This window comes from Prunus avium, chromosome 2 (assembly GCF_965620075.1).
Source record: "Prunus avium chromosome 2, drPruAviu1.hap1.1, whole genome shotgun sequence".
Classification (NCBI taxonomy): domain Eukaryota; kingdom Viridiplantae; phylum Streptophyta; class Magnoliopsida; order Rosales; family Rosaceae; genus Prunus; species Prunus avium.
In genome coordinates, this window is record NC_142285.1 from 26717406 (window position 1) to 26731135 (window position 13730).

A 13730-nucleotide genomic window follows, 5' to 3' on the forward strand; every position below is an offset into this window, starting at 1 on the left:
ACCAAAATTGATGATTTGAACGAATTTGAAGTTTTTTTTTTTTTTTTGGGAGGGGGTTAATGAGGAACACCTTATTTGTTCATCAATTACATGAACTTTAGACAAATCCAAACTAATCAACGGGTCTAGTATAGTGAAAAATGGCCTTAATTTACAAACCAATAGTCTCAAATTTGAACCCCATGACACTTTGGTAGTGTGTGTGAGAACACCCTTGACACCTAAACGATCGATTGTATTTAAAAAAAAAAAAAAAGACAAATCCAAACTAAGAAAATGAAAAGGATAAAAAATAAATTTTGGTAACCAAAGAGAAAGAAGTAATATAGGAAGATTGAGGGGGTGAAAGTGCAAAATCACACGGGCAGAATCAAGAATTTCAGTGTACAAAGGAGGTTGTGCTGCTGTGGCAAATGGAAAAAATCTCAGTGATGAGAGAGAAAGAGAACACAAAACAAAGCCAGTCACTCTTCCTTTAGCTCTTGATTTTGTGAAAACAGAGCTGCTCTGGTGTGGGGCTCTACCAGTCTCATAGTTTTCAACGTGAAAAAAATACAGTTTTTCTCAACATATGCTTCTTGTTTGGTTTAAATATAACGCAGATGGTAGAAATGCCCGTGGATTGGCCTCTGCTCTCTCCATGAACACTTTCCTTCAAAGTTAAAAGAGTAATGCTATATATACCTACCACATTTTAGTATCACATATTGGTACTTAATGTGACAAACTGATGTGTACTTGTGGATGCAAATTCCAGTCATGTAATAATAATCTTTTGTATTACATATTGATACCACATTTTTTGTATCACATATTGGTATGGTTATGTGTCGTAGTTTTATTTGCCGTTTGCATTATTTTGTTTATATACACCAAATGAGCATAATGTACATAGATAAAGACAATTCAAATCCTAAAGCAATGTAAATAAACTTTCGCTTCATTCATGCTAACCATGTAAGAATTCACATTTAGTATGTTACTAACTTGAGTGTAGGAAGAAAATGTTATATGTAAACAAGTAATTGCATGTGTAATTAAGGAAATTCGTATTGCATTATTCATCTATGTCATTATGGTGTAGGTCCTTATTGTGCTACTCGACATAAGACTGGTTTTAGAGATTGAACTAAAGAGGCACTCACGTTTTTTGTGTGTGTATGTGTGTCTCATGATAGTATTCATACAACGCATCTATTTAATAGATGACATTTTTGTTTCATTATATTTGCGTTTAAATTACGAATGAACTGTTTTATTCCATCATTTTATATTTGTGCCTAAATGCAACCTTTGTATAATTTATGCTTTACAATCCAGAAATCTCTTCTTGTTAAATGCCAAACGGTTGCAATGGTTAGTTTGGGCTGGCGGTTTGCATGGAGAGAGGTGAGGAGTGGGGTCCACACAAACTGTAACTACTTGTTGTATAAAAAATACAGTTCCTACCTAAACTCACTCTTGGAGAATAACCACAATTTGCGTGAATTCCCCATACTCCAATCTCAGCCACCAGGTAGTGCTAATCTTACCACTCCTCCTACATAAATTTTGGTACATCTTTTGGTAATTTCATTAATTACTTTGGCAAAACATGGTTTCGTTAAATCCATAATAAAAATGTATGTAGGTTAGGAAAGTTGATCTGGGTTTTGTGCCCGTCTCCTTACACTCAGGTTCAAAACGAGTACGATACGGAGAGCCTTGAGGGTTTTTATTTTATTTTTATTGTTTAGTCTATGGAATTTTCCAAAGCAAGTTTAATTTTTGGATGAGGAGGATTGTGAATGTGAGGTAAATAATTTATCAGTTGAAGTTATAAGTATTCATCATTTCTTACATTTAGCATATGCACTTATGTTTGCAAATGGTAAAAATCTCAACGGTTTCTGATTGAAAAAGATTAAAGAATGCAAAGAAACAAAAGAAGGAAAAGGGATAAAGGTTAAGTTTTTTCGGACCAAAAAAAGGTTGTTCAATTTTTGTCTTAACCAAGATGTAAAAAATGGGTTTTGATATTTTCTGCATTTCAAATTCAAAATATTCTTATTTGTACTTCGTCTCGTTCGTTTGTTACAGGATATAATTTTTTCTGAATAATTAAAACGATGTTCAAAACAATTTTTGAGTACTAAACATCTCATTTTCTCACTTCATTAATATAAAAATCCCATTTTCTCATCAATTACAATTTCTTATATAGATAATATAAAAAAGTCGCCACATTTTTGTCATAACCATAAAATGAAATAAGAAGGGGAAAGAAGTAATTAATGAAGAATTGGGGGGTGAAAGTGCAAAATCTGGCGGGCAGAATCAAGAAATTTAGAATAGGGAGATTGTGAGTGGGCCCTACTGATGGGAATCTCAGTAACAAACTCCCAGCTGTGCTGCTGTGGCCAATTGGAAAATCTCATTGAGTCTCAGAGGGAAATAAGAGAGAGAGAGAGGCAGCAGAGCAGAACAAAGAAACAATTCTCTCTCTCTCTCTCACTCTTTCGCAGATATATACAGTTTCAGTCCCTTCTCCTACCACCCTCCAATCTCTCTCTTCTCTGCCTCTCTCTCTACCAGTTCTTGATTTTCTGAAAACAAAGCTTTTCTGATACAAAAGGTTAAGAGCTTTGTATTTGTGGGACTAAGTAAGCCTTCATTTTTAAGCTCTTTTGTTTTTCATCTTCATGTGCTTGTGTTTAATTCTGATCATTTGGTTTATGTGAAAATGCTGCAGAGAGACAAAACACACCCATAAAAAGGCAAAAGGCTCCAGAAGACAAATTAAAGACTGGTCCAAAAATGTATGAAGATACAATAGGCTGCAACTTTGACCCAAACTCCATGCCAGAATCAGCAGAAAGTGTCCTCAGCCTCAACCCTCTTCCCCCACCACCTCCACCACAAGTTCTCATGCCTTCTCCTTCAGAAACCCACAACAACAACAACAACAGCTTTGCTGTTGCAGAAAACTTGAGACTCTCCATGGAAGAGCTCTCCTACCCTCATCAACAAGATCATCATGCTGCCATGGAAATTGAGCTCCAAAATGAACTTGGGTTCAATCCATACAGCACCAATACTGACCAGAACAACCATGGCAGCCATTTGGTTTCCTTTGAGCAACAAACCAATTGGGACAATATTCATGGTGTCCATGATCAGATGCAGCAACAATTGCAAGATGGTGCTAATGGTGCATACCCACCTACACCTGACCTTCTCAACCTTTTCAGCTTACCTAGATGCTCACCCTCTTCTGTTCTCCAAAACTCGTCCATTACCTTCACAAACCCCAACCCGAAAAGCTCCAATTTTCCCAACTCTTTGGGGTTCCTCGGAGATGTCCATGGTGGGATTGACACCCCGCCAGGGACAGCGAGTTCGGTTCTCTACGACCCACTTTTCCATTTGAACCTGCCTCCACAGCCACCATTGTTCAGGGAAATGCTTCAGTCCTTGCCACATGGGTACAGCTTGCCAGGCTCAAGAAATGGGTCTTTGTTTAGTAGTGGTGGGGATGAGAGAGAGGGGATTGGAGGAGGGGTTTACTCAGATGGGATTAATAATGGGAGGCAATTTGAGAATGGGGTGTTGGAGTTCTCCAGAGAAATGGGTTCTATTGGAAGAGGAAGAGATGTCAAAGGGACCAAACACTTTGCCACTGAGAAGCACAGGAGAGTCCAGTTGAATGGCAAGTACACTGCCTTGAAGGATTTGCTTCCACACCCAACAAAGGTATATACTTCAAATTCAAAATTTCACATCCTATCACTGCAAAAATATATGCTACTGAATTTGATTAAATTTCACGAAAAAATGCATATTAGTTGTTTTGAAGTTTTAATTGGGTAATGATTTCATGAATCACAGTGTATGACATTTTGATATCCAAGTTACTGGCTTGGTAGTTTCCCAAGTTTTTGTCTTTTTTTTTTGGCTGGATAGTCATATATTTTGCTGAATTAATGTTTGCCTTTTGGTCTTTGGGGAACAATTAATTGGAGGAAAGAGTGATAGAGCATCAATTGTGGGAGAAGCAATTGATTACATAAAGGAGCTTCTGAGGACAGTGGAAGAGCTGAAATTGCTGGTGGAGAAGAAAAGGTGTGGAAGAGAGAGGAGCAAGAGGCGCAGGACTGAACAAGATGGTGGTGCTGGAGATGATGAGAGCTGCAACATGAAGCCTCTTGGTGACCCTCATGACCAGTCCTACAACAATGGCTCTCTGAGGAGCTCATGGCTTCAGAGGAAATCCAAGGACACTGAGGTCGATATCCGCATTATCGATGATGAAGTTACGATCAAACTGGTTCAGAGGAAGAAGATCAATCTGTTGCTGTATGTGTCCAAGCTTCTTGATGAGCTGCAGCTTGATCTGCATCATGTTGCTGGTGGACACATTGGAAATTCCTACAGCTTCTTGTTCAACACCAAGGTTGGTAGTCTGCAATTTGTCCCAGTTTGTTTTTCTTTCATACAGGTGGTGTGGTTTTTAATTAATTATGGTTAATTTGGTTTTAAATCTACAGATGTATGAAGGGTCATCTTTGTATGCAAGTGCTATAGCCCAAAAGCTCATTGAGGTTCTGGACATACAATATGCAGCAGTTCCACCTACCAACAGTTTTTAGGGAGGCATGAGTTATTTTAATAGATACTTTCTCTGTTGTTGATCTTGCTATATGATGCTGAATTTTAAAAGTAGACAATAAACTTGGTGTGACAGAAGCATGAAATAGAACATATAGGACTTATATATTTTCTGGGTTTGCATGGTTTTGATAATTAGTCACTTTAATATGGCTTGAGCACCACATTAATTAGCTAATTGCTATTATTTCATGCGAGTGGTAGGGGTCATTATTTGGCCCGCGAGCGCCGTCAAAGAAAAGCATGTCCTGGCCCGGCTCATTATTTAGTGGGTTAGGCTTGGGTTAAGGTGTCTAAATTAAAGTCCAGTTTGAACAATAAGTCTGACCTGTTTGAGCCCATGGAAACCCAGCCCAGCCCACTCATCAAAGCCCGGCTGACAGGCCCACCAATGAAATAAAATAAAAAATATATAATTGGGGTTAGGGTGGTTTGGTCGCTGGTTTGTCTTGGTTAATAATATTTGCCCATATGTCGAAGCCCAGTTGTTTCAAACCCTAGCTAGCCTGCATTTCCTATATTCTCTCTCACTCATTTGCATCACTTGTGCTCTCTGGGAAGAACACTCCGTGGCACAGGTCTCCCTCTGTGAGTTGAATTAATTGATGTTATTGATATTAATATCTAAATTAATAAACCAAACACATATGAGGAGACGTAAATCTTATTTAGATATTAATTAACTAGCCTCTTCGCATGTGTTTCCGCACTTGCGAGAAGCTTTTTTTTAAAATTTTTAAAATTTATTTTTAAATTAAAAAAAGATAATGGGTAGTTATGTTCCATAAAAATAGGATTCATTATCTGATTTTTCTTTTTCTTTTAATTTTTCTTAATATGAAAAAGTGTGAATTTACCATATTATCCTCATTTAATTAATAATTTCAAATTTTAATGTTTGCATTAACCAATGACATTCTCTGCCTTTTGCTTTATAGATAAATCCCTATTCGTACATTGGCAAGTGATGTTAGTGTTTTTTTGACGAATAAAATTCCTATTGATTTTTTTAATACAATCGATAGTCTAAACTATAAGGGGAGTGGATTTCTTACACACAATAAGGTGCCATAGAGATGGAGGTGTGAACTTGAGACCATTGGTCTTCAAGTCAAAGCTCTTTTTCCACTCGGGCTTGACCTTGTTGCCAAACAAATACCTATCATTTATTAGCTAAAAAAGTACTCAGAATACGCGGGTCTGCTTTAGACCATAAAAAGCTCATGAAATATGAACTAGAAAGCTGCTTTTGATTTTATAAGAACAAAACTGAAAACAAAAATCCCTTTTGGTAACTAATGATATTTTTCTGGTGCAGCCAAGTGAAACATTCAAACATTTCATATGTAGAGAAGCGAATCAATGTGGAAATGAGTCGTCTACTGGGGAGTTTGTTTAACTTTATTTAACACAGAGCAAACCCAATCTAATAAATCAATCTTATTAACAGAAGAACTATCTTGGCACATTTTATGAAAATGTAGCATAGATTACAAGTTATACGAGTATGAAAGGAATTAAATGCACAACAAGATTTCATTTTGCATTGTCGTGCATATACATTTTACAATTTCTGTTCGGTAATCTGCGTAAATGGGAGAGCAACTGAGAAGCGAAAAAAATCTCCACTTCCTAGCTCTTTGCAAAGATAGGCCTGCATCATTTTGCACAAGAAACAATTTTAAGCTATGATATTCTTTTACAGGAAAAAAGAAATAAGCAAGGGAGAATTTAGGATAAAGTCATTCCAAATTTAATTCCATGGCACAACCTAACATTAGAAGCATCAAAGCTTGGTATCTAACTGTCAGGTCAGCTACCAACACTGGTATGAGATAAGAATACCATGAAGTTTTTAAAAAACCGTTAGCCGAAAACATGAAGCTATGCTCATACAAGAGAACATAACTTAAATATCCTAATACATGGGGATGGGGTTGATTTGGTTCCATTACAAGATATCATAATAAATAACTACTAACAGCAGTTCAGAGAACAACAACTGTATAAACAAGCAAGGCCTCATACCGCAATAAAGTACACAGAACCAACAGTATACACCAAAACCAAAACTACGCAGGCAAAACTAAACATCCCTGACAATAGAACTTGGAAGATGCCAACTGCTAGAAAATCCTATGCAGAGAACTCGATACATTTTCCAGCGGTCAAATATGCCAGTAGCCTGCATAGACTATAGAATCTTCAGATTTATTTGGAGCATTCTCTTATATGGAAGTTTTTGGTAATCAAAGAATCTGATATATATATATATATATACACAAACTCTTTGATATTCACTTGGAGCTATAACAATCCAACCAGTAGGTGAGATCTAAACATTCAACTATCAAAAAAATTGGCATTGCATATTAAATAATATTTAGATATTAATGACTACTACGCAGGAAACAACAGGTAAGTACTATAAAACAAAATTTCCCCAAGTCATAAGATCACAAGATTAGTCCACAAGCTATCCTTCAGCATACCATCAATGATTTTGTAAAAGTTGCACTTAATAGAAATTCTACAAAAAGCAAAAAAAAATGCAAAATTGATTTAAATTATGAAAAAAAACAGCAAAGAAACAAAAAGAACTTGATCGGGTCGAAAAATCATACTAATATTTTTCTTTGCTACTAGAGTGTATCCTGTGAAGGAATCTATCTATTTCATGGTACTACTTCTATACCTAGGTTTTTGGGCAGTGTTGACTCTGTACAACTATAAACCATAGATAAAAGATGATAGATTTTCAGATAACAACATTATGAAACTTACTCAAGCATAGAATGAAGAACACCATGAACAAAAATGATTCTAAACTACCAAAATTTCACAATCCCAATATGATGCGTATATAACCAGTTTTCCAATACATTATCCTTCTGATTAGCAGCACAAGATAGCCAGACCTCAATCAAGATTATAGTCACTATTGTAGTACCATTACAAACCCCGCACTCATATGTTCTTCACAAATTAACTCACAATTCCTCTGAGTACCAGAACAGCCCCAAATTTAGCTCAACATGTTCTACTTAAGCACTCCCACAATTCTTGAAAGCAACTTACCTTATAAATAAGCAAATTATATGCTTCGACCAAAAAAAGAAGCAAATTATATGCAGAAACACATAAGAAACACTTTCCAAACAATCAAAAAGCAAACACCTCCTGCAATTTGAGGACTTAAACCAACTGGGTTACATTCAAAATTGCAGCACAACTAGCAAATTACTCAACCACTGAATGTGTGTAAAAATTTTAAACATTAACGCAGCTAGAAAGCGATTTCCCTAAAAACTGAAGTCATTCTGAACCAAAACACATGATAACCATTCGCCAAAAAATCGTAAACACATGGACTTTGAAGAACAAAACCCAACTGATTCAAAGAACAAAACCCAACTGATTCACCTTTTAACCTTCTAAATCTGTGAAGAGGAACCAGAAAAAGCGACTTACTCATTGGATGTACTTGGGTATTTCTCCTTTCCTTAAGAGGGAAAGAGAGTAGTGAGCAGCATCAATGAGGTCATCAATGTTGTGCAGGGACCTCTCCTCAGACGCCACCATAAAGATTGCGCGCGCCTCAGCTTTCTTGGCCAGCCTCGCTGCCAAATTCAGAGGCAAATCCGGTGAGTTGAGGCTTCTCAGAATTTGGCGATACAGTGAGAGAACGCGTCCTCTGTTTCTTGCCAAGTCCTCTGCCGTTGCCCATATCACACCCTTTCCCATTTCTCACTGTTCAGATTTCAAAGCCGTCAAATGCTTTGAGCTTTTTACTTCCCTAATGCCGGGCCGAGCCAGCCTAAAGCATGGAGTGGGCCGAATCTTTTCTTTTTCTTTCTCTAAGTTGGGCTGGGTTGGGCTGCCTAGTGTTCGGATTCTCTATTTGGTCTCTTAATCTTGAATGGTTTAATATCATATATCAGGGATACTATAATGAGGGGTTACAGTGAGGGGTTATAACTTATAATGAGAGATCCTGAATAGCCGTTTTATTAAGTGCAGAGTTATTATTAGATTGCTGAATTGAACCCCTCATTGTAGAAGCTCCCTATAATATAATGTCGTGTAAGCTTAATGTCTTGGTTACTTCCACCAACCTTTGCAAGACTCCTGTGTTGCATAGATACACCATTTTTTTTGGCCAAGTTGAGCATCGGATATGTTTGGATGCGGTAGTATTCATGGGTGTGAGTTTTCCCTCATCTCCCTTCCCAACTTTGAAAAAAAAAAAAAAAAGAAAGAAAAATCTCCAATACTTACTATGAAAGAAAGAAAATTTTCAAATACGAGCAATCACCACAATTTGTCAAAGCTGTCAAAAGATGCAAATGTAGGTTATGTGAGTTAGCCCTGTCAGAATAGTATACTCATTCCCTTTACCAAGTTTAATGAGATTATGAGTGGGCCCCACTTTATGAGAATCTCAGTAACAAACTCCCACAAGTTTCAGTCCCTTCTCCTACCACCCCTCCCTCCCTCTCCCTCTCTCTCTCTCTCTCTCTCTCTCTCTCGATCGTATAAATTCCATCTCTACCAGTTCTTGAATTTGTGAACAACTCTTCTTACTTGGGGGGCTCTACCATTCTGATACAAATAGGTTATAGCTAGGTTAATAAGGCTAATTATGATATTAATTTGCGGGAGACTAATTTCTCTGCTTTTCACATTCATGTGGTTATGTTTGATTCTGATCTTTTGGTTGCTGTGGAAATGCTTCAAAGAGACAAACAGAGATATAATAAGAAAAGGCTGCTACTTTGAAGACACAGTAGGGAAATCAACTCCAAGAATGTATGAAGACACAGTATGCTGCAACTTTGATCCAAACTCCATGCCAGAATCTGCAGAAACTGTGCTCAACGTCAACGTCAACGTCAACCCTCTACCCCCGCCACCACAAGTTCTCATGCCTTCTCCTTCAGAGACCCACAAAAACAACAACAACTTTGCTGTTGCAAAAAACTTGAGACTCTCCATTGAAGAGATCTCCTACCCTCATCAACAAGATCATCATGCTGCCATGGAAATTGAGCTCCAAAATGAACTTGGGTTCAATCCATACAGCACCAATACTGACCAGAACAACAATAGCAGCCATTTGCTTTCCTTTGAGAAACAAACCAATTGGGACACCGCCGGAGGGGTGGATGCACCGCCCGGGACAGTGTCTTCAGTTTTCTATGACCCACTTTTCCATTTGAACCTGCCTCCGCAGCCACCATTGCACAGGGAATTGTATCAGCCTTTGTTTAGTAGTGGTGGGGATGAGAGAGAGGGGATTGGAGAGGAGGGGTTTACTCAGATGGGATTAATAATGGGAGACAATTTGAGAATGGGGTGTTGGATCACTGAGAAGCAGAGGAGAGTCCAGTTGAATGGCAAGTACAGTGCCTTGAGGAATTTGGTTCCAAACCCAACAAAGGTACATACTTTAAATTCAAAATTTCACATCCTATCACTGCAAAAATATATGCTACTGAATTTGATTAAATTTCACGAAAAAAAATGCATATTAGTTGTTTTGAAGTTTTAATTGGGTAATGATTTCATGAATCACAGTGTGACATTTGGATATCCAAGTTATTGGCTTGGTAGTCTCCCAAGTTTTTCTCTTTTTTCGGCTGGATAATTATATATTTTGCTGAATTAATGTTTGTCTTTTGGTCTTTGGGGAACAATTAATTGGAGAAAAGACTGATAGAGCATCAATTGTGAGATATGCAATTAATTATATAAAAGAGCTTCTGAGGTTAGTGGAAGAGCTGAAATTGCTGGTGGAGAAGAAAAGGTGTGGGAGAGGGAGGCACCAGACTGAACAAGATGGTGGTGCTGGCGATGGTGAGAGCTGTAAGCCTCTTGGCGACCCTCATGATCAGTCCTACAACAATGGCTCTCTGAGGAGCTCATGGCTTCAGAGGAAATACAAGGACACTGTGGTCGATGTCCACATTATCGATGATGAAGTTACTATCAAGCTGGTTCAGAAGAAGAAGATCAATCTGTTGCTGTATATGTCAAAGCTTCTTGATGAGCTGCAGCTTGATCTCCACCATGCTGCTGGTGAACACATTGGCAATTCCTACAGCTTCTTGTTCAACACCAAGGTTGGTAGTAATTAATCTTATACTCCTTTTTCTTTCTTATAGTCTTCATCAATTACTTCATACAGGTGGTGTGGTTTTTAATTAATTAGGGTTTACTTTTCATTTCTACAGATGCATGAAGGCTCTTTTTTGTATACAAAAGCTATAGGTGACAAGCTCATTGAGGTTCTGGACGGGCAATCTGTAATCCGTCAATTTTACCCTCACATTGGAACAATTTGTAAACCGCAGGGGTTAAATTCGATGAAATTGAAAAAAAGGGACAAAAGTGAAACTTTGTGAAAACTATAGGGACTAAAAACGTATTTCTCCTTTGCAAATTAGTTTTCTGTTAGCTAGGCAAAGTGGATTTGATTTGACGTGTTCAGAGTATGCCCCCCCATGCTATTACCTTTTATGAGGATTTCTACCAAATGCTCAGTTCATGCCATTATCTTTTATAGTGATTTCCATCAAATGCGCTTAGCCACATATTGTCAAATAGGTCGACCTAGCTACTTTAGGGGTTGCCCAACACGTATATTGAAAAGCTTTGAACACAAAAATATATCAATGCTATCCAATGAAATGAGAGATTTTTTAGGGTCCTCGGGCATGTGTTTATTTTTCTCATTCACATGACTACTCACGTAACAAGAGAGATAAACATATGGTTGTATGCAATGAATACCATTGCAGATTTTCTCGTTCTAACACTACACAAGAAAAACCAACAATAGCCGCACATATCGGTACTAGAGGATAAATAGGTAAAAAGCCTATCCAAATCCAGTAACACAATTAGTAAAAATATTATATATTCGTGTGAATTAGGTTGTTAGCCACGAACTCCAACTAGTTGAGTGTAAATCATTTTATTTTTTATTATATGTTTTAGGTAAACAGTTGTGTATCTCTTTGAACTGAAAAAAACAGGCCATTTGCAAGATTACTAATCATACTACTAGTAGTTAAATCCATCTTAATAGGGGTGGGATCACCTACCTATGAAAGTATTTTACGAGGTTTTATTTATTTTGAAAATGAAACTAAACATAATTAAGCTGCATGCAAATACTGATCATCCCAGCTTTTCTTCCTTGGTATTGTACTTGAAGTTGAAGGCATTCGTACCACTGTAAAAACCATCGTCCAAGTCGTTTGTGACATGCACCTGGCCGTTGCTACGAGTGTCGTGACGAGAATAGGAGAACGGGACGTCACACGAAGCGGTCGTGCCCAGCAGCCTCACCTTCAGCACACTCTTTGCCGGCACATTAACCACGCACACAGTCTCCACTTCAGTTTGGTAGGCCTCGGTCTCTCCCCACTGGACATCTCCTTTAAACCCATCTGAAATTTCAACCTTATTCAATCCGCCTTCGTGTGTCGTGATTTGAGGAACGCCTGGAGCTTCAATGGTGGTTTTGAGCTTCATCGAGTAAATTCTGTTGATATCATTCCAACTGCTACTACTCAGCCTCTTGTACAACAACTTTAGGGTTACAGTGGTGGTTTCCTGGGTGAAGTTGACGGCCTCTGCGGTGGCGATTTCGAAGTCAGTTTGGTAATTGTAGATCCTGGCGTGGTCAAGGCGATACTTCACATTGTATATGGTCCTCGACTTAACAGGCTCTTCCACCTTGAGATGAGAGAATATGGAGAGATTAGGGACGTTGGCACTGAGAGCACATATCCCGCTCGCATATCTCTTGCAGTAATTGTTGTTCCCAACGTTAATGAGAGCTATGGCTTTGTCGTAAAGCTTGATCGCCTTATACAAAGTGTCTTTATAGTTTTTGTCTCGGGCGGTCGGGTTAAATGCGTCCGCCCAGATCCACTCTTCCTTGGCGAGTCTCCAATATCTTTCGAAAAAAATATTTTTTATTTGTAGGGTTCCGTCCGCGTTCATGAAGATCTCGTTCGCCACACCCGGATCATTAATATCATTACCGTGGAACATGAGGTGTGGTCCATCGCCATCGTCGTCATCACCGTAGTGTTCGCTCATTTGGGCGGTGATGTAGTTGTCATCATCGCCCTTGAACACCACGTGCTTCGGCAAAATCACCAGCGATTCCCAATTGACGACAGTGCACACATCCCGGGACTCTAGGTTGTTCGGATCGTCTGTGGTAGAGTTTGAGCCTCCAAAAAGTACTAGTGCATCCGAATCGTTGTGCAAGCAAGTGTAGCGTCCGAGCTGGACGTGGCGAAATTGGACTACCTGACTGTCCTCCTCAAGATCATCTTCAGCTTTGTCGTCTGGTTTATTGTCGTCGTCTTCGTCGTCTATTGGATCTACGTAGACCGGCTCGAACAAGGTACATGAGTGTTTGGATTGGTCTTCCTCCGGTTCGTCTGCCCCTGCAACAATCAAAACATCGCCTTCGAACTTATCCATGCTGTTGACGCTTACCCAGTATTTATTGTTGTAACAGCATCTAATGTGGACAAATCCCTTGTTCTCGGTACTCTTTGCCATCTCCACTTCGTACTTTGCGTAATGGCTCCCGGCCTCTTCTCCGGTGAATTTGAGAAACCCGGCGGGGACGTCCTCCTCTCCATCTTCTGTTTTTAGGTAGCGCAAGTACTTTTTGTTGTGGTTTGATTTCACCACCACAAACCTTGGCAATGTCATGTTCTCTATTTCTGTGTATATCTCAATAGATCTTTAGTGTGCATGCAGCATCTTATTTATAACGAAAAGCCCACACCGTCAATATTTATAAGAAGGGCAAAATTAGAAGAGATGGCTTCATGCATGGGCATACTGAAGGCAGTGATTTAGTTTCTCACATTACTCGAATAAAACTTTTTCAGCAGATGGGATGTCTGCAGACCATGAAATCATGTAGTGAAGTCCCATGCCGATCGACGCTTTTGTTGGGCTGTTTTTGTATATATAGAAAATTTGGCACCAGTTCTTTCAATAAAAGTGTTAGAAGAAAATAAAACTTAAGGGAGGACTAAGTCAGTTTT

At 38.6% G+C, this 13730-nt stretch overlaps 3 protein-coding genes and 1 pseudogene across 6 annotated transcripts; 2 read left to right on the forward strand and 2 right to left on the reverse strand.

Annotated features, from left to right (window-relative positions):
• The first annotated feature begins 2403 nt into the window (after positions 1-2403).
• LOC110759820 (transcription factor bHLH91-like) lies at positions 2404-4758 on the forward strand. Its single transcript, XM_021961952.2, has 4 exons — positions 2404-2642; positions 2732-3732; positions 4007-4432; positions 4527-4758. The coding sequence occupies exons 2-4, from the start codon at positions 2797-2799 to the stop codon at positions 4626-4628; spliced, it is 1464 nt and encodes a 487-aa protein (XP_021817644.2). The 5' UTR covers positions 2404-2642; positions 2732-2796; the 3' UTR covers positions 4629-4758.
• A 1306-nt stretch (positions 4759-6064) lies between these two features.
• Positions 6065-8416, reverse strand: LOC110759823 (COMPLEX 1 LYR-like protein). Of its 3 annotated transcripts, none has more exons than XR_015833542.1 (3): positions 8119-8416; positions 6676-6832; positions 6065-6301 (listed from the first exon to the last, which is right to left on the reverse strand). XR_015833542.1 is itself a non-coding variant. In XM_021961956.2 (2 exons), exon 1 carries the CDS (start codon positions 8389-8391, stop codon positions 8119-8121), a length of 273 nt encoding a protein of 90 aa, XP_021817648.1. In that variant the 5' UTR covers positions 8392-8415; the 3' UTR covers positions 6065-6301. The 3 variants fall into 3 exon arrangements, 1 of the variants encoding a protein (XP_021817648.1); XR_015833543.1 differs by having other exon boundaries at positions 6676-6841; XM_021961956.2 differs by lacking the exon at positions 6676-6832 and having other exon boundaries at positions 8119-8415.
• A 630-nt stretch (positions 8417-9046) lies between these two features.
• Positions 9047-11051, forward strand: LOC110759835 (transcription factor bHLH91-like; annotated as a pseudogene). Its single transcript, XR_015833712.1, has 3 exons — positions 9047-10087; positions 10359-10769; positions 10881-11051. The product of XR_015833712.1 is annotated as a transcription factor bHLH91-like (transcript).
• Positions 11052-11829: 778 nt separating this feature from the next.
• On the reverse strand, positions 11830-13389 carry LOC110759859 (uncharacterized). The gene has a single exon (XM_021961996.1). It carries the CDS (start codon positions 13387-13389, stop codon positions 11830-11832), a length of 1560 nt encoding a protein of 519 aa, XP_021817688.1.
• Between the last annotated feature and the right edge of the window lie 341 nt (positions 13390-13730).

Coding starts and splice junctions, on each gene's coding strand:
- LOC110759820 (XM_021961952.2), top strand. CDS start 2,797: ATGTATGAAGATACAATAGGCTGCAACTTTGACCCAAACTCCATGCCA. Junction 3,733..4,006: donor TGCTTCCACACCCAACAAAG/GTATATACTTCA, acceptor ATTGGAGGAAAG/AGTGATAGAGCATCAATTGT. Junction 4,433..4,526: donor GCTTCTTGTTCAACACCAAG/GTTGGTAGTCTG, acceptor TTAAATCTACAG/ATGTATGAAGGGTCATCTTT.
- LOC110759823 (XM_021961956.2), bottom strand. CDS start 8,391: ATGGGAAAGGGTGTGATATGGGCAACGGCAGAGGACTTGGCAAGAAAC.
- LOC110759859 (XM_021961996.1), bottom strand. CDS start 13,389: ATGACATTGCCAAGGTTTGTGGTGGTGAAATCAAACCACAACAAAAAG.